At 49.7% G+C, this 18870-nt stretch overlaps 1 protein-coding gene across 3 annotated transcripts in view; it reads right to left on the bottom strand.

The window, feature by feature from the left end:
• ABCC4 (ATP binding cassette subfamily C member 4) overlaps positions 1 to 18870 on the bottom strand; it is a 243967-nt gene that overhangs the window by 130620 nt on the left and 94477 nt on the right. For all 3 annotated transcript variants that reach the window (XM_044249963.1, XM_044249962.1, XM_044249964.1), the window contains exons 12-19: positions 14490 to 14584; positions 14179 to 14265; positions 8458 to 8554; positions 4998 to 5207; positions 3858 to 3998; positions 3440 to 3477; positions 2779 to 2873; positions 853 to 999 (exon numbers count right to left, since the gene is read on the bottom strand). In XM_044249963.1, the coding sequence (XP_044105898.1) occupies positions 853 to 999; positions 2779 to 2873; positions 3440 to 3477; positions 3858 to 3998; positions 4998 to 5207; positions 8458 to 8554; positions 14179 to 14265; positions 14490 to 14584 (910 nt within the window). The remainder of the gene's footprint in view (positions 1 to 852; positions 1000 to 2778; positions 2874 to 3439; positions 3478 to 3857; positions 3999 to 4997; positions 5208 to 8457; positions 8555 to 14178; positions 14266 to 14489; positions 14585 to 18870) is intronic.

The raw sequence follows: 18870 nt of genomic DNA on the forward strand, positions 1-18870 counted from the left end.
GAGAAGCAGGCTCCCCACCGAGCAGGGAGCCCGACGTGGGACTTGATCCCAGGACCCCAGGATCAAGACCTGAGCCGAAGGCAGGTGCTTAATCGACTGAGCCACCCAGGTGTCCCTTAGTCCCACGGTATCTTGCTAAGGGAGTGGAAGTACACAGCATCCCCATTTCACAGGTAAGAACGCCGAGGCACAGAGAGATTAAGTAACTAGCCCGTGAGGACTAACAGAACCACAACCAGCTCTTACAGTTAGTGGCTGGCCCCAAGTCTGAACCCACGCAGCTGGCTCCACAGTCCACACTGATCACTGCAACATTCTGCTTTGAGATTCGCCCGCCCAGCAGCATCGACACGCTTCGGCCGGGTCACACAGCTACTGAACAGCCAGCCCACCTCCCTGCCTGGACAAGCCCTGTCAACTGTCCCCTGAAGAAACAAAGCCGCGCTGGGCCTGAACAGAGGGAACACGTGTGGAGGGACTGACTCTTCACAGGAAGCCAGGTCAGGGGGCTGCCTTCAGAAGCAAGACAAGTCAAGGGCCTCGGGCTGGAGGGTCAACCATTAAGGCACTTCCAGGTGCGCTCATGTCAAGGACCTCACTGCTGCCGATCTATGTGCAAAGTGAACGCTCATTTGTTTTTCACAAACACTGGGACAGAAGCTTCTAGACCCCCCAGAGTCAGATTTTGTCCGGCAGGAAGCAAACTGTCAGTGGAGCTTTTTGTAGAAAAGGAATCAACACACAAAGCCATTTCTTCCAAGCCTCTCCTCCGTTTCCAGATGCTGAAATGTGGCCAGACACTAAATGTGTCAACAAGGCAGACTGACTGAGGAACTTGGGTGTCTGACTTACCTATTGGGTTTCTATCAAAGAACAACACCGGAGCTCTCAGAATGGACTCGAACATTTTGTTGTGCAGAGTTTGCGAAGAATGAACGAGGACGTAGAATACCAAAAGAGATCTCGCTATGCCAAAAAGGACGGTAGCCACCGTTAAACCTGAAAGAAAGAAACATTGCTCAGAGAACATCTCCTTTCTTCAGCGATGCCAAAGCACGATCGGCAGTTTAGAAAGATATTGAGTATTTTATTCCATAAAACACCATGGATTCTGTAAGAGTTCAATGCATTTGTAAGATACGTTTGTAAAGAACATAATTTCTTACTCTCTCATTAAAGTGTAACTATATGTAAGAAAAAAAAATCAGGTGTAAACCACAATTTCGTGCTAGGCTTTCCTAATTCAATTACAAGTTCTATTAAAAACTCAGAAGAAAGAGAGAGAATTATAAAAACTAGTCGATCTGCCCTTCTCCACATTTCGAGTTTTACTATTTACACGTCTCATAATCTAAAACTGCGGTATGTTCGGACGCCGGCATGTGAATTTCAGCAAATGATGTCCCCTCTCTTTGTAGCAAATACCCAGGTGGCTTCTAAAGAATATGAAAATACCATATTAAGTGACAAGTAGAAAATCTCTCAACTGAACCGCAAGAAAATACAAATTCTGGGTTCGTGTGAAATCGTCTCAGTGAGTAATAATCTCTCCCCCCAAGTGTTTTATACAAAAACAAGAGGCATCTTTAAATGAACAAAATCATTTAAATTATGGATTTTATTACAGACACAAATGAGTATCTATCTCCTGAACTCCCAACACTAAACAGACGGGGGTAATTTTTGAGAAAAATACCCCATCAAGTGCACTTTTCCCCTCCAGCGGACACTTCACTGCTGTTTACACCCTCAGAGCTGCTCAAATGCCTCAACTCTGTCCACAGATGTTTTCCCCGTTTTCCTGGGCACACCCCACCCCCCAGCGCCCATCCCACTTGAATGTGCAGTAAACCGTTCCTTCCTCCCTCCGGGCCCCTCATGCCCCACCAACGTGGAAGGTAAACGGCTCATGTGCTCAGGGTTTCTTAGCGAGTGCTCAACGAAATAAATACCAAATCTCAGTGAGTAGGTTTTCACAAAGATCACTCGCTCTATCTTTGCAGAAAGCTTGTACGAGCGTTTCCGGTGAGAATATTTAAAATTTTAGATGAGGCTTTTCATTAAAAAGTATGTGATGCCACCTATATTCTAAGCACTCTTGTGAAAACAGAGTGCTGTGTTAATATTAGTCTGGCAAGCCAAATGTTAAATTAATCACACAGTTGGGGACGCGATAACATTGTGATCTCAAGGTAAGAAAGAGAAGGAATCCTAATTCCCAGACACAGGATTTTTCCCTGCTTAGCTTCTCTCTTAAGTAATTAGTGAAGCCCAAGAGAAGAGCAGTGTGGGGTTGGGAGCTTTGCATACCTGCGAGGGAATAATGCTTTTATGTGGGGGAACCTTGCTGCCAGAGGATTTCATCCAAGTTCAATAAAAGCCAGGGGTTTATTCAGACAGAATTGGAACAATCCGAACCACAGGGTGGGGATCCGTTTCTAATCCCCTTGCCCATCCAAATAATGATATAAGATTTAGCTAAAGCAACCCATTAGAATAGACAATAGCCACAAATTTCCAGTGGCTGATTTTCTGAATGCTCAATCCTGGTTTAACTTCCAAAATCCAGTACAGAGCAAATTAAGAGTCTTCATTCAACCTCTTTCTTCTAGTAGATTTTAAAAATAATTATTCTAATTAATTCACAGAGTAAATGCGACTCAGACTCTTAATCTGTTAAGACATTACTGAATTACTCCTGGAAGCCCTAGTTACTCACACAGGCTCATTGTAAGCACCTCAGACTCCCGGATAATAAACCGAATGATTAAACTTTACCTGAATAAATTCCTAAGTACCAGGCAAGATCGACCTTCTCAGTGACATTTTCTGTTCCATTTACCGTGACATTCAGGGCACTTTGTTCATTTGCCCTGTGGGAAACAGGGGGGAAAAAAAATATTCAACTAGAGATGGAATTCAGATAAGTACAAAAAGAAACCAAAAAAGTTAGCCTGAATTTGGAGGACATGATTTATGCTAGAAAAGCGTGCCTTGCCCCGGGTACATCTACCTTATAAAAATTTAACTTTCAGGGGCGCCTGGGTGGCTCAGTCATTAAGCCTCTGCCTTCGGCTCAGGTCATGATCCCAGGGTCCTGGGATCGAGCCCCACATCGGGCTCCCTGGTCTGCGGGAAGCCTGCTTCTCCCTCTCCCACTCCCCCCGCTTGTGTTCCCTCTCTCGCTGTGTATCTCTCTGTCAAATAAATGCATAAAAGCTTTAAAAAAAAAAAAAAAAAAACTTTCAGTTCTCAAAACTGTCTGAGGATCCTTCATGGGGAGAGAGACTATGGGAGGGCCATACTCCACCAGCAAGAACTTTAGTTTTCTTTCTCTTTGGGGAATCTAAGGGAGGCTCAATGAGCCCACTTCCGCCCGACTCTGTGGGAAGGAGGCTGCCTGACTGTGGCCCCGAGCAGGAGACTGGAAGCAACTCACCAGTAGGAGAGCCACCAGTCCTGAAGAACGTAGGTGACCTAGAACAGGGAGGCAAAAAGATCACGCCACTTAGCACCGCAACACTCTCCCTCACCCAAAGGGACCGTCAAAAGGCCCTGGAAAACGGACACGGTTCTTCCAGCTCTGGTCTACGTCAAGCCCAACACCCCAAGTAACACCACGGCAAGTGAGTGGACGTTACATTTTAAAATCTTTAGAAGACATTCTTTTTTTTAAAAAACCCCTAGAAGCTTTCTGCCATGTCTACTATCACCAGGAAGTCAACTACTCTGTCCCCCAAGATACCCCGTTTCAGGGCAAATCCAAGTGGACTGCAAAATACAGTAATGAGAGTAAAGATAGAGAGCGTAAGTGGGACCAGGCTGAGGCCACAAACAAAGTAAATGCCCGCGTTTACCTGAGCTGCAACGTTTAACAGAATGAGGAACACAATGAGCAGCCAGTGAGCGCCGGCCGCTAGGTAATTCTTGTAGGCCTTAAAACCGACTTTTCCCTCTGAACGACTCTCCTCGGACACAGCAGCTGGTATGTTCTCGTTCTGAGAAGGGAAAGGGGGGGATAAAAGGCAGTAACAGAAAAAATTTTGTATAATGTACCCCCAAACTTCAGAAGCTCCACAGTGCGCCCCGTTGGCAAAGCCGGGAGCAGAGCGGCCCGTCTTCCACGCAGGGAGGGGCGCCACACAGGGCACGTCCTCAGGAGAAGGGTGTACAAGGATCTCGCCAAACTATCTGTGCAGTCATGGTGGGACCCACCCACCCCACTTGTAGGGATCTATGGGCAAAGAGGAAATGCTGTTTGGATGAGGTCATTCACTTCGCTGAAAGGGGAACGTTAGGACTTCCAGCACAGGCACGAAGTACCCGATTCACGTATAAACGCAGAAGCTTATTCCACACTAATACACAAGATGCTGTGGAGCTAACCTATCACCACAGACTACTGGCGTCCCTCAGGAAACGCAAAAGATCACAGGAGCTCAAACTATGAGCCAAATACAGAAAACAGTTCAAACAGCAAGAGGAACGGGCATCAGGATACTGGGGAGAGAGCGTGGTCTTTGGTTCCTAAATTTCAGAGAGTGAGTCGTCCCCAGGACTCGTCTGCCTCCTTACCAGGATCATCCAGGCTCCTACAACTGGACTGTGCAGGCTTGGATACTGAGGACCACCTAAGCATATTTTTAAGGGAGAAGCAGGGCATTTCCGTGTGGCTGTGCAGAGAACAAAGAATGTCCTATAGGTTCACAGAAGCCAAGGATGTCCTTAGGTGTGTCTGTAGCCCTCTGTGGCCTCAGAGATGGCTGAGATGTGGTTCTGGAACTTGAAGCCCCCCGACATTCTCCATCCAACACCCAAAGGAGAGCCCTGATCAGGCCTGCTCCCTTCATCGCATTTTAATTCTACCAAGTCCGTGGAATAAGGCCTTGGAACTGTAGGATCCACTTTGGGACCAAGGAAGGGGTCATGCGCGGAGAATGAAGACACGTGACGACGCCGAGAGCCGACAGGACCAGGGCCGCGGCGAGAGAACTCACCGTCTGGACCTCCTGCACGCCGTCTTTGAGCGAGGGTCTGGACGACTGCTGGGACCAAACGGAAGACTCAGAGAAGCTCCGAGTCCTCAGGACGGGAGATCCTGGAGCAGGACTCTGGTCAGCCTCCTCGTTCTCCGTCTTTAAAAGGGAGCCGAAATCCACCCCAGATTTCAGAAACTCCGTGTAAGTCCCCTTCTGTACCATCTTGCCCTAAAATAAAAATAAGAGAATTTTATAGGAGTTCACGTGCCTTTGATAAAACTCACCTAACGCTAATCAAAAAAAGTTAATTGGTCTTAAATTACCATTTTCATAACAGAATTACCCTTAGGCCTGGAATTCTGGCTGACACATGGGGTGCGACTCGACGGGGCACAGAACCGAGCATTCTGTTCTCTGTCAAACCCCGTGGTAGGTGCCCTGGAACCTCGCGTTAGGGATGGGGGTCACGAACTACCACAGGCATTTCAAGAAGTAAAAAGTACAGATACAGATATTGGTGGAAACACCAGAACAGTTTTTTTAGACGACATAGAAATGGAGGCAAGTGTCATGTATTTAAAAGAACAAGGTCAAGCCAGGGAGGGAATTCCAGGGAAGAACAAAGCTTGACACTATGTGGTCACCTGTGCATGGCCAGAGTCCCCCATCGACTCTCTGCTGGCCATGGCCACCGTATCACATGCCACACTGAGACCGGACACATGGGAGGTCGTCTTGACAGCTACCCACAAACTCAGAAAGCTCCCAACTGAGAATTCAATACTCCACCTGCTAAAGTCGTTAACACAGGCGACCATCTGACTGGGGTGACTCTGATGCCTTGGTGGGAGGGGGCGGTTTCTGTGGTCACGAGCCAACCAAACCCTAAGCCAGAGTCAACACACTCAAACGCATGAAAATTAAGCTTGGGAAGCACCAACCACAAGCAGCCAACTAGGCTTTCTGAAATCAAGCAACTCCTTTAAGCTCCAACAAATCAAATAATTTTCCTGAAACCCACGTGACACATGACTACACAGCTCCCTTCCTTACCAAGTCACGGGAAATAATGCGCAGGTGTCTTCTGTGGGTTCTCAACCCCAGGAAAGAATACGCAGCGGTTCTACTCAGTGGCAGACAAAATCCTGGGCAAAATCTCAGGGTGCCACACAGAGCAAAGGAGGAAAGGCTCAGGGGACGGCAGGCCAGGGCAAGGGAGGCAGCCTGGGACCCCGGCTGGTACCCTGCCCATCCCGTGCCCTGACGTGGACCACTGAGAAAGAAACACAACGAAGCTTTTGGGAACCAGTCTGATCCTGGAGAATTAAAAAATTATTCATGACATAGTGTGTGTCTTGTTCCATTTGGGAGGCAAAATTCATATGCCTTGTTTAATGAAATTACCACTTCTGACTCAGGAAATACAGGTGCACAAGGAAACGACTAGGGGTCTAGAGGGAGACGGCAACTCGGTCAGCAGCCCCACACCCGCCATTTCCCGGGGGACGCGAGGACAGCCAGCACTGCTCGGCGGCTAGAGAGGGACCAGATGAACATTAGGAAGGGATCCAAGTCATCCGGTGGACGAGTACTGAAACCGGCAGTGCGGGCCTCAAAAACTAGCAGTGAGGGGACTGGCTGACCAGCTTGTTCTCCTGCCCCTGGTTCTGTCCTCAATAGTCCCGCCCACTCTGGGGTTCTACCAGACTCTCTTCTGCCCTCTGTACACGAGACAAAGTGTCTCCAGATCAGGCAGTCAGAGCTTCCTAGTCCCGGAGGGTCGCAGAAGGGCCGACACGGGGAACTGCTTCAAAAGAGGCAGTTTCTGCGCTCTTGCCCTCCTCCACAGAGCAGGACCTGGTTTGAGGAAGCAAGGCTCTGACCAAGGGCCCGAGGCAGCAGACCAGAGTTAATAACCGAGGGCTGAGGCTCTCAGGCAAACACGCCAAGGAATGAAACATCAAACCACCACCAAGGTCGGAAAATTCTTACTCATTTCCATCGCCCCCTCCAACCCCATGCTGGCTGTTGGGGGTTGAATGGTGCCCCCCGCCCAAGAAAATACATTTGAGGCCCAAATAGGATACCTACGGATGGGACCTAATTTAGAAACAGATCTTTGTAGATGGGATGACGCTGGGGTCATGCTGGAGTAGGGTGGACCCCAAAGCCAATATGGCGGATGGAGGAGGAGGAGTTCGGACGCAGCGACCACCGCGTGACTACAGAGCTATAGACCATAGGGCCGTCACTACAAGCCAAGAACAGCAAGGACAGCCGGCGAACACCAGAAGCTGGGAGAGGTAATGAAGGATTCTCCACGGGAGCCTTCAGGGAAAGCAGGACACTGCCGGGGCCTCGGTTCTGGACTGGTAGCCTTCAGAAGGGTGAAGGGGATACCCTTCTGGAGATGAAGCCCCCCACTTTGTGGTGCCTTATGATGGCCGCTCTTGACGCTGACACGCCGCCTGAGCCCACGCATCCGTCTTCTGAACTTTACGGAGACCTCTGCTTCTGCTGTTGGCCCTCCAGCAAACGTCAAGAGGCATCTTTGCAAGCCATGCCTCAGACCGTATCCCTCCTCTGCTGTGGACTGCCCAGTGGCTTCCAACCCACTACCAGGCCAGCAGCCCACTGCTCCAAGCCCGCCTCCCTCACACTCCCCATAGCCTCTGCCTCAGGCATGGCTCCCTGGCCATTCCCCCAGCAGGCCAGGTCAGGTCCTTCCTTAGAGCCCCGCAGCTGGTCCCCCTGCCTCAGCTGCCTCTCCCCTAGGTGACTACCTGGCCGGCACCTTTGTGTCACTCAGGTCCCCTGAGGCACCGCATCCCCAGCGAGGCAGTCATGAGATCAGCCGCCCCTCACCCAACTCCTTCCTTGCATCTCTCCCCATACGGATGGAAGCTCCGTGATGGCGGGGACTGGCCTGACTTATTACTGCACAGACTCTCCCAGTACTGGGCACGCGCAAAGCCCTGTGCTGGGAGACCAGCACCTGACGAGACCCTGGAGAGCACGTCTCCACCAGGGGGGCCTCAGCGTTCCAGCCACGCCCGCCACCGATGGCGGACACTCTCTGAATACACGGCAGGTGGCAAAGAGACACAACCGTGTCTTAGTAGCTCGAATTTCCAAAAAAATACAATTTAACTTACGTCGTAGAATAGGAAAACAGAACCTCTCAATAAAATAGCATCATTATCCTCAACGATTTAGCCAGAATGGCTATAATTTATAACTCGGAGGTAGCAGTTTTATCTGCTGGAGTGTAACAGGGCTCGGAATGCGATAGTTCCATTTCTGCATGTCTTTGGATTCATGCTCAAAAGGCATGAGTATGAGCTCTGGGGAGAGCGGGACACAGAAGTGAGGAAGGAGAGGGCGTTTCGCACAAACCCAAGAGGAGACCTGCTGGGAGGTCTCACCTTCAACACACCTGAGTGCTAGCAAGCTCCACCGACTTCTAGAAATTACTTACATCTTTCAATATCAGAATCTGACTTGCAGCTTTTAGGTACTGCAACTGGTGAGTCACTAAGATTGTGATCTTCTCGTGCAAGGTTTGACAAATACACCTATAAATGTAAAAGGTACAGTATGCAGAAACCGCGTTAATGGGGGTGCTCCAAACGGGAAAACACACATTCTGAAAACACAATGACACAAAGACAGCACAGGAGTCAAAGATCTGTGGCATAAGCACCAGCTCAAATACAAATCAAATACAAATAAATGTCAATCAATGAACCCAACCAGGTCCCCACATCTATCAGCAGCAAACGTGAGTCTAGCTCTGCTAAGAGATTCTAAAAAGCAGTCCAGTGAAGGAGCCACCAAGTGCTAAGGGTACTCCCCCCCGCAAACTAAAACTCAACAATTATTTATATATTTCATGATGGAAAACGATTGAGCAATACTGAGATTCCAAACCTGACTAAGCGAAAATACGAGTTATTTCATCCCTGTATAGGAATGGGAGAAGGAGGGATCTATGTCATACAAAAATGTTTCCTTTTTTGTCTCCTAGGTGATTAGGACTTGTGATGTATATATATATATATACCAGCCGAAAGAAAATCCTAACTCCTCAGTAACCTGCACCAAAGTGCATTTTCTTCTTCTTCTGAGATTTTTTTCTGCGGGATAGAGAGCGAGAGCAAGAGAGGGAGAATCCCTACGCAGACTCCCTGCCAAGGGCAGAGCCTGCTGCAGGCCTCGAACCCAGAACTGGGCATCATGTCCTGAGCCGAAAGCAAATGCTTACCAGACTGAGCCACCCAAGCACCTTCAAAGTGCATTTTCTAGACACTTCTTCCCAGATACTATTAGAAGACAAACGCTGGCATGGCCTTACTTAGTATCTACAATGTCCCCACGGTCCCATCCTGGGAGCACATCGCCTTTCATTAGGACTGAAAACCTGCCCAAAAGGAGTATGAAAGAAGAGAATGCAAATGGCCCAAATCGTAGTGGAAATCATCCCATGGCTCAAAGGACACGCCAGTTCTCTCAGTATTCAGGTGTTTTTCTACAGTAACCCCTCAAACTGCTCATTTTAAATGTAGACCCCTAGAAGCGCCACTCCACCAGGGTCTGCACCCTCTCCAGCTAAGTGGGTGGCCCAGGTGGGGGCCCCCTGACCACAGGCGGGGCCCCAGGGACAGGCCCTGGGCCCCCGAACCCTTGCAGAGAAAATCTCAGCAATGTGGGCCACTCTACTTGCGCGTGTAGGTCAGATGGAGAGTTCTAGAAGCACCCAGACTGAAGTTCAAAGCCTGACAAGGTCAGGGAGCTACCAGACCTCTATGAACCTCGGTTCCTTCATCTCAAAATACGGCTGCTGACAACGCACAGGGCATGTTGTGGGAAGAGCACTGTTCCGCTCGGTGAACGGTCTGCTCACCCTCTTCCGTAACCACAAAGGGCCCTTTGCTTTGGACTCAGGACAGCAAAGTCCTATGGGGACACTTCCGAGACTGGGCCTGAGATCAGAAGACCCCAGGCTGTAAACACAAATACCATTACCCCATTCTTTGTGTCCAGAAGCACTGTATCCCTTTTGAGGGATCCCGGTGTGGCTTTCCATCCTAAGTTTGCTGACCAAGCAAACCCCTCTTCCAGCTTAGCACTAAAGCATTTAATGGAATTGTTTCTCCTTAATTCAAAATTCCATGCTGGCAGTCCCTGACGGGGTATTAACCGAATCTGATGGGTCTCTATGTCCAAGCTGGGCTCCTGCGAAAGTTTTACAATATTTTCCTCCTAACACCCACCACAGAGAAAGGAATATAATTACGATGAAGCCATTAGGTGATGGCTTTACATTTTTTCTAAATTATGTTTTTGGTCTTTATTTTTTTTTAATTTTTTTCAATTTATTTATTTTCAGAAAAACAGTATTCATTATTTTTTCACCACACCCAGTGCTCCATGCAATCCGTGCCCTCTATAATATGCTTTTTAATCAACATCCCCAGGAAAATACTCTATTTGCCAAATTTTTAAGAGTAAAAAATCCCAAGTCATGCCATTAAAAAAAAGAGAGAGAGCGATTCAGTATGAAGTTATTGAAGGGCGGTGTTAAGAGGGGCCATGTGCTGAGGTAGAGGGGTACCAGAAAGAGAGTCACTACCCTCCTTCACTCCGTCGACAGAGGTGAGCTGCCAGCCACTGATCTAAGCGAAGAGGACACAGCCACAGGACAAGAAAACAGAGCGCCCTGCACAGTGCGGAGGGAGGCACATTCAACAAATACAGAAAACGTACTCTCAGGGAGGGATGTGTGCCATGAAGACAAAGCAAGGTGACGGCTGCGATCTGGAAGGTAAGGGACACAGGGACAGTGAGACTATCTGGATGGAGCATCCCTGCAGGGAGGTACAACAGGGGCGGCATCTCCTGGGACAGAAACCACCTGCGCCCAGTGCCTTCGTGCATTCACCATGGAGTGGGTGGACCGGAGTGGGGGGGGGGGGGGACGACTCACCAGGGACCAAGTAAAGGACACTACAGGCTGGGAGAAGACACAAGGGCACATGGTAGATGTGTGCGAACAGGGGATGGGGCAGATGGCAAAGGACCTTGGTCAGCATTTGAGGCCAGCGGAACGGCACCTGCACGTGAAGGCCTGGGACAACAAAGGCGAACAGAGCAGGGACAGCATGGGGCGATCCCATCAGGACAGACTCAAAGAACTGATTATGCAGGACAGGGGGGTGGGGGGAGCTTTCTAAAATACGACAAGCTCCACCACTAGAACAGCTTAGACCAAAACCCGTTCACCTAAGGGCCTCTGAACCCCCCCTCCCCACCACATGTGACAGGACCCACGTCAATGTTTACAACGTACCGTCATGAAACTCGCAAACCTTAATGACCTTGGATATATATATTCACGACCGAAGTAAACCCTTAATGGAGAGTAGAAGTGTAATTCATTCACTTTTAATACAAAACACTTCACATTACTGAGCTCAACACAACCGCCATCTTTCATAGCATATTGTTTGGTCCAATTTTCTAGCTCGTTGAGAACATTCTCCAGCTGCTGCTGAGTGATTTCCTCAATTGCATTCGTGCTCCCTGCCCTACGTTTCCCCAAAGAATGTGGTTCTGATTAGCAAACAACAATTTTAACAAGCTCGCTTCTATCAAGTGTATATCCAAAGCCATTAAACACGAAAGGTGTGGGAGGACTTTATATAAATACTTCCCACGTTCAAAGAAGAATTTGGGGGAGCTTCTGTGATCAGCACACTGATCCCCGCAAAGGAGAACGCCTTCTTCTCTCCTCCCAAGTGACACAAACGCAATGGCCAGTGGAATGTGTTCTCGGAGTGAGGGGGAGCTGGTGTGGACCCACCCAGGATGGGGTGACACACAATCGTGACCTCAGGGTGAGGCTCCAGGGGGAGGGAGGCTGGGCTGTTCCGCACACCCCCGAGGGTGTGGGGCAGGGAGTCTCTGTCACAGCGCTGGGCCCTGTCACTGAATTCAGTCACAAGCCACAGGGCACCTCCCTGAGGGAAAATTCATCAAGCTGGGACCAGAACGGGAAGGGAAGGAGGGGTCAGCTCAGAGAGCTGGAGGCCACAGCAAGTGTCAGGGCTTGCCTCTCCGCGTTCTGATCGATTCACTACTGCCATAAGTTTTTTCTTTAAATTGTGGTAAAATCTGTATAACAGTTACCGTTTCAACCACTTTTAAGTCTGTATTCTCAGTGGTGGCAGTGTGGACACTCGCCCTGCTGTGCAACCGTAACCACCATTCCCCTCCAGAACTTGCCGTCATCCCGGATCTAAGCATTTCATACATTCGCATTCAGCGGGGAGGAACGGGGTAGCATGTTAGGAACCTCTCTGAGGAGACACTGAGCCCCAGGCTCCTTGCATCCGGAATTCAGAGCTGCCCCACACAGCTAACTCTGCTAAAATCTCTTTACTTGGCTACTGAGGACTTTAAATGAATTGTGTCTCCCCACCCCACAACCCCAAAATTCACATGTTGATGCCTTAACCCACTGTACTTTAGAATTTAGTGACAGGACATCTTTTTTTTTTTTTTTCTTTTAGTGACAGGACATCTAAAGAGGCAATTAAATTTTAAAAATGAGGCTTTGATGGTGCGCCTTTACCCAATCTGACCTGCATCCTTAGAAGAGATTAGGATATCAGGAGATGGGGCATCCGGATGGCTCAGTCGGTTAAGCACCTGACTCTCGATTTCAGCTCAGGTCAGTCTTGGGGGTCATGAGACTGAGCCCCACTTTGGGTTCCGGGCCCAGTGGGGAGTCTGCTTGAGATTTCCTCCCTCTGCCTCTCCCCTAAATCATACGTACACATGGTCTCTCCCAAATAAATAAATCTTTAAAAAAAAAAAGGGGGGTGTCCTAAGGAGAAAGCCACGAGGGGTGCACAGGCACAGAGGGGAGACCATGTGAGGACAGAGCTTGAAGGTGGCCATCAGCCAGCCAGGGAGAGAGGTCTCAGGCCAACACCCTCGTCTAGACATTCAGCCTCCAGGCTTGGGAGAAATTGTCTTTCTCTGGCTTTAGTCCTCCGTTGTAAATGGAGATGTTTTGGGCAACATGATTTGCAAGAACATCTACCTCGGTGCACACATCAGGGCTTCAGGAAGTGCATGCAAAGCGCTCACTGGCTTCGACGAGGTGAACGACAGTAAGGTAAGTGCAGTAGACACAGAGGCCATCTGAGCAAGAGCAAGCTCACGATGCTTCCAAGTAGGGCAGCGTAGACTCCACGTAGACGGGCCACGTGTTAGCTTACGCTCTGTGCAGAAAAGGTTCAGAGCTGTTCTGCTTCAGTCGGGTGGTGACGAACCAAGAGCCATCAAAACCAAACTCCAGAGACACAAAGTGAGAGTCAGGAGGGGAGCTCGATTCTAGATATCTGGTTTCAAGTTCAAGTTAACCCTGTGGGGGTCTTACGTAGTGATTCTAGTAAGAACCCGGGAGCCACACTGTGATATGGAATAAGACATTTTTTTAAACGCTAGGCTTCACCGGGGGTTTCCTGACCTACAGGGTCATTAGCACAAACCAGCGAGGCCACTCCACAGGAGCACGACACGGGCATTTCTAAGGTGCCACTGGCAAAAATGATGAAGGAAAAGAACCGGGAGCCAAGGGTCATGTTCCCGAGTCCCGGTCTTCGATACAAAAAGTGCACATCTGCTTTCTTAGCCCATCAACAGTGTCTTGGTTATCAAAGGTAAGCAGCAAGGGGACAACTGCCATCCAATTCTTTTTTTTTTTTTTTTGAAGACCTTATTTATTTGACAAACAGAAATCACAAGTAGGCAGAGAAGCAGGCAGAGAGAGGAGAAAGCAGGCTCCCTGCTGAGCAGAGAGCCCAATGCAGGACTCGATCCCAGGACCCTGAGATCATGACCTAAGCTGAAGGCAGAGGCTTAACCCACTGAGCCACCCAGGTGCCCCCACTTCTTCACCCCCTAAGGCCTGTCCTCCACTCCCGCCACACACAGCGAGCACCATCTGGGCCTTCCTTTTATTTTCTAAAGATTTCTCTGAAATGGATCTTCCACGGAAGGAAGGGAGAAGAAGGAGGGACACCACAGCAGAACAAGCGAGTCTTCAAAGCACCGCGGCTTCCCTAAGCCCTCTTCCCCAAACTCTACGGGATGGCTCAAAAGCAGCAACGACAAACACGGACCAACTCACAGTTCGAACAAGTGCCGGCCAACTTCTGCGTCCACTGCACTGAGAGGATCGTCCAGGAGGTAGATGTCTGCGTCCTGATACACTGCTCTAGAAAACAGAAGAGGACGTGGGCCAGGAGAACACTCCAGGCTCCCGGGATCCCGTCTCCCAGTCGTGGTGGCCTTCAACAATCTGGGGCGTGTTCACGCCAAGAGCCCATGAAATAGTGAGGCGCGCCCCATCCCCCCCACCCCCACCCCCCGCAGCAGGTGGTCTCAAGTCGGCCACCCCGGGAGCAGCGCACAGAACACATGCAACAAAACTGTGGGTACCTGGCGAGGTTCACCCGGGCCTTCTGCCCCCCGCTCAGCGTGGCTCCCCGATCACCTATCACGGTTAAATCTCCGTCCTCCAAAAGCTGCAAATCCTGCATGGAGACAGAAGGGGAAAAAAAAAAAGATTTACAACGTGTTCTCCAGTCACCAGAGATGTTCGGCACGGGGCTTCATACATGTATGTGATCGACAGCAAAAGGTCGACTTCGAAGTGACTAAATGGTAACCTTGAACCTTTCCAGAAAAAACTCGGGGCTTTTTGCTTCTGTTTTGCAGCTTTTCCCACCGTGTTCGTGCATTTCACCATCTTACCTGATGTTTACTGAACACCGACTACATGTCTGGCATTGTTCAGGGCGCGATGAATTTGGTAGTAAGAACACAAAATCCCCAGAGTTTCCATGGAGGGAGACTGACAACATGAACAATTAGCATGAGCGCAAGTCCTAAGTACTAAAAAGAAAAAATAAGCCTGCCTGGGGGACAGAGGGACAGGGACAAAGTCCTACATGGGGGTCAGGAAGGGATCTGAGCCGAGGGGCTTTCGCAAACACACGAGGGCGTCTGTGAGGACCCGGAAGCTGTGCCACGTGCAGGAGCCAGCAAGAGCCAAGGGCACAGGGCAGACAGGTGCCCAGTGGGTGCAAGAACGAGCAGGGAGGCCAACCGAGCGGAAGAGGGTGAGTAAAGAATGAGGAGGGGCGCTCGGTGGCTCAGTGGGTTAAGCCTCTGCCTTTGGCTCAGGTCATGATTCCAGCGTCCTGGGAACGAGATCCACGTTGGGCTCCCTGCTCAGCGGAGAGCCTGCTTCCCCCTCTCCCTCTCCTGCCTCTCTGCCTACTTGTGCTATCTTTCTGTCAGATAAACCAATCAATCAATCAATCTTTAAAAAAAAAAAAAGAATGTGGAGAGCCGGGCCCCTGGGTGGCTCAGAGGGTTGAACATCTGCCTTCAACTCATGATCCAAGGGTCCTGGGATCGAGCCCGTATCAGGCTCCCTGCTCCCCAGAAAGCCCGCTTCTCCCTTTCCCACTCTCCCTGCTTGTGTTCCCTCCCTCGCTGTGTCTCTCTCTATCAAATAAATAAATAAAATCTTTTTTAAAAAATGGGGAGAGCAAGCGCAGAGATAAGAAGGCAGGGCCATGGGGAGGACCACCTGACCCGGTCTCAGTTTTTCAGGAATCCCTCTTGCTTCGTCGTGGAACACAGATGGGAGGGGGCACAGGGTGAAGCCGGGCCCACATGAGGACGGGCCTGTATTGCTGGAGGTTGAGACGAGACAGTGGCTAGAACCAGAGCGGGCGCAGCAGACGTGGAGAGCAGTGGGCACGTTTCCGAGAAAATTCAAAGCAGAGCTGGGGAGACCTGCTGATGAGTGGGTGCGGGCTGTGGCGGTGGCACAGGAATGACGCCCTGTCCTCCACGGAGAAAGGGGATGAACAGCCCCACCGTTTACGGAGCTGGAGGGGGCAGTGGAGGCCAGCCGAGATGCCCACTGGGGACACCAGGCTGCGGCCAGACGTGCGCATCTGGACGTCGGTGCTGGGGCTTCTGGTCACAGCCGGCAGCCACCCATGGCCTGAGGAGCCCTGGGACTCAGTTTCTCAAAGAATAAATTTATCTCAACCAGCCAGTGTGCTGATCTCCGCCTCAGCCTCTCGCCCTCGCAGAAAGGTGAACACCTGACCCTTGTCTTCACACTGAAGGCGCGGTGACAGAGCGACAGATGAGAATCATTCAAGAAACAAGAGCAGAAAGAACAGTCTGGCAGGAAAAACAGAAGGGAAGTCACAGCGTGTTCGAGGGACACTGATCCTATCAGTAAACTAAGGAGACGCTCGTTCCAGGCAAGGCAGGTGAAACTCAAAGCCACAGACAATGAGCTTGGACGTGAAGACCTGGCAACCTATCAGGTTCTACCCGAAGCTCTCGGGCTCCTGGCGGAGACAAGCAGAGTTCGGGGGAGGGTGTTGGTTACCGACCACACCTCTCAAGTGTCGCCCGAGAACACACAGCGACACCTTTCTACACGGGAGACCCACTGCTTGGCCTCCACTTTGACCAATCTGAGGAGAAAGCACATTGGAATGTCCATGACAAGCAACTCCTCTGACCTCCTTACGGCCTCTTTTTCCTCTTTGACAAAATGTGGAGACAAAAATGGCCATGCTCCAGGCTGCCGTGACAATCAGACACGGGGACAAACACCTTCTCTATGTGGGAAAAGGACACATATCCACTGTAACCTGTTAGTGACAGATACATGTTTTCTGATCAAACCAACCATGGGACCTCGTTCAGTGTGAATCACAACACGCAGAGCACACCCCCTACAAGGAGCTGGAAAAGAGAGTGCGGAACCCCCATCCTCACCCACCCTGAGAGCCCACAAAGGTACTCAGAACTCCCCATGCGCTCGGAGGCTCCCTGGATGCCAATAAACGAAAGACAGCAATTGCTCAATCGTGAAAATTCATGACTTCACGTCACGTCTTTGCTGAGCTCAGACATCAACACCATCTATCTCTTGCTTTTGGTTTCCGTGCAGAACGACGGGCCATCGGGAAGTAGGCTCCCCGCCTTCCGCCACCCACCCACCCCCACACGGTTTACTTGGCCTCGATTCACTGCTGACAGTCCAGGGAAAGCGTTCTTCATTTTTAAGCCTTGATTTTCTGTGGCTTTCTTGTCCTTCCAAAAACAGCACCAGGTTGCACCAAAGCAATCTCGGCCGTTCTCTGCAGGAGGCCCTTCAAATGTACCTGGCGTGTAGCACAGTCAGGGAATAAGGAATGAACTCTCTGAGCCCAGGAGTAAGACTTGGGAGTGTGATGCTGACTTTGCAATGTATTTACGGACAAGCCTCAGAGAGAAAAAATATTTCGAAGAGCATAAGGTAAAAATCAGAGCCAGGCTGATTTCCTAACCACAGGTGTCTGGTTTGGCGAAAGGGAAGAGCCTGAGTTGGGCATCTATTTCCAGTCTCTCCAGTGAGCAGAAGGTGTTCCCACCTTAGTTACATCTACCCAAGTATGCTGACATTTACCCAAGTATGCTGTCTCTAATGGTTCTCACTAACAGCAGACTAGAGGAAAAGCCAAGAAATGGCTTTGCTCTTTTGATGTCACCAAGCCAGAAACCTACCGAGGTCTGGTGATGGTGGAGACTTCAGCAGAAATACGACTGAACAAATGTTGATGGTTTATGATAGTCCGTTACGAGGCCTGGGGGCCAAGGAGGGCTGGATCCCAGAGTCAAACGGCAGAAATTCTAGGCCCAGATCATAACTTTTCTTCCATGACTGGCCCTCTTATCATGGCCTGTCAGAACCTCCCCCGTCCTTCCAGAGCCAGCTCAAATACTCTCTTCCATGCAACCATCCCTGAATTTCCCAAATCAGAAGTCATCCCTCTTTCACTGGATTCCCATGGTATTTCTCATGAAGGGCCCACCTTATCTCTGCCTCATCACCTGTACACATGTGCACAGCTTCTCTCCCCAGCTCCTTGATGGTAAGACTTAGGCACGAAGCCTGGTACACCTGGACACCCAGTAACGATGATTCCCAACTCTTCACAAGCTGCAAAGTATTGGCCCATTTCACAGGTGAGGAAACTGAGCCCAGGTTACATCATGGTCTAAGGGCCGTCAGCTGTTAACATGGGATGGGGAATCTGAACCAAGCTCCTATGAATGTGTAGTAGCCTTTGATTCTTCCTTCCTTATCATGCTGCCCCAAGGGGTCGCTGAAAAGTACATTTAAAAGTGTATTTAAAATTTTATTTTATTTTATTTATTTTTTTTTAAAGATTTTATTTATTTATTTGACAGAGAGAGATCACAAGTAGACAGAGAGGCAGGCAGAGAGAGGAGGAAGCAGGCTCCCCGCTGAGCAGAGAGCCCGATGCGGGACTCGATCCCAGGACCCTGAGATCATGACCCGAGCCGAAGGCAGCGGCTCAACCCACTGAGCCACCCTTAAAATATCAAAATTAGTGAAGACTTGATGACCTCTACTTCTGCACACACAAACTTATTCTCCCTATTTCGTTGAGCCTCCTATGCCCCTTTTGTACTCACTGATTTCCTAGTAGGTCATAGGTGAGTAACAGTTTTCCCCATTGAGAGAGAAAAAAATGAAGATAAAACCATAATTATTCTACAACCGTCAAGGTTATCGGAAAAGAAAATGTCCAAGTTGGCAGAAATGGAGCAAATATGAAAAGAAACTATAAGCTTGTGAGCACCCGAGAGAGGCTTATAAACTCAAATGATCTATGTGGGAAAATATTAAACCTGAATTTATCAATGCTATACCTTCAAATATGTATTGCCTAAAAATGCTAAAATGTCTTCAAGTGGAAAAAGAGAATATGCA

This window comes from Neovison vison, chromosome 5, assembly GCF_020171115.1.
Source record: "Neovison vison isolate M4711 chromosome 5, ASM_NN_V1, whole genome shotgun sequence".
In the NCBI taxonomy this organism is placed as follows: Eukaryota; Metazoa; Chordata; class Mammalia; order Carnivora; family Mustelidae; genus Neogale; species Neogale vison.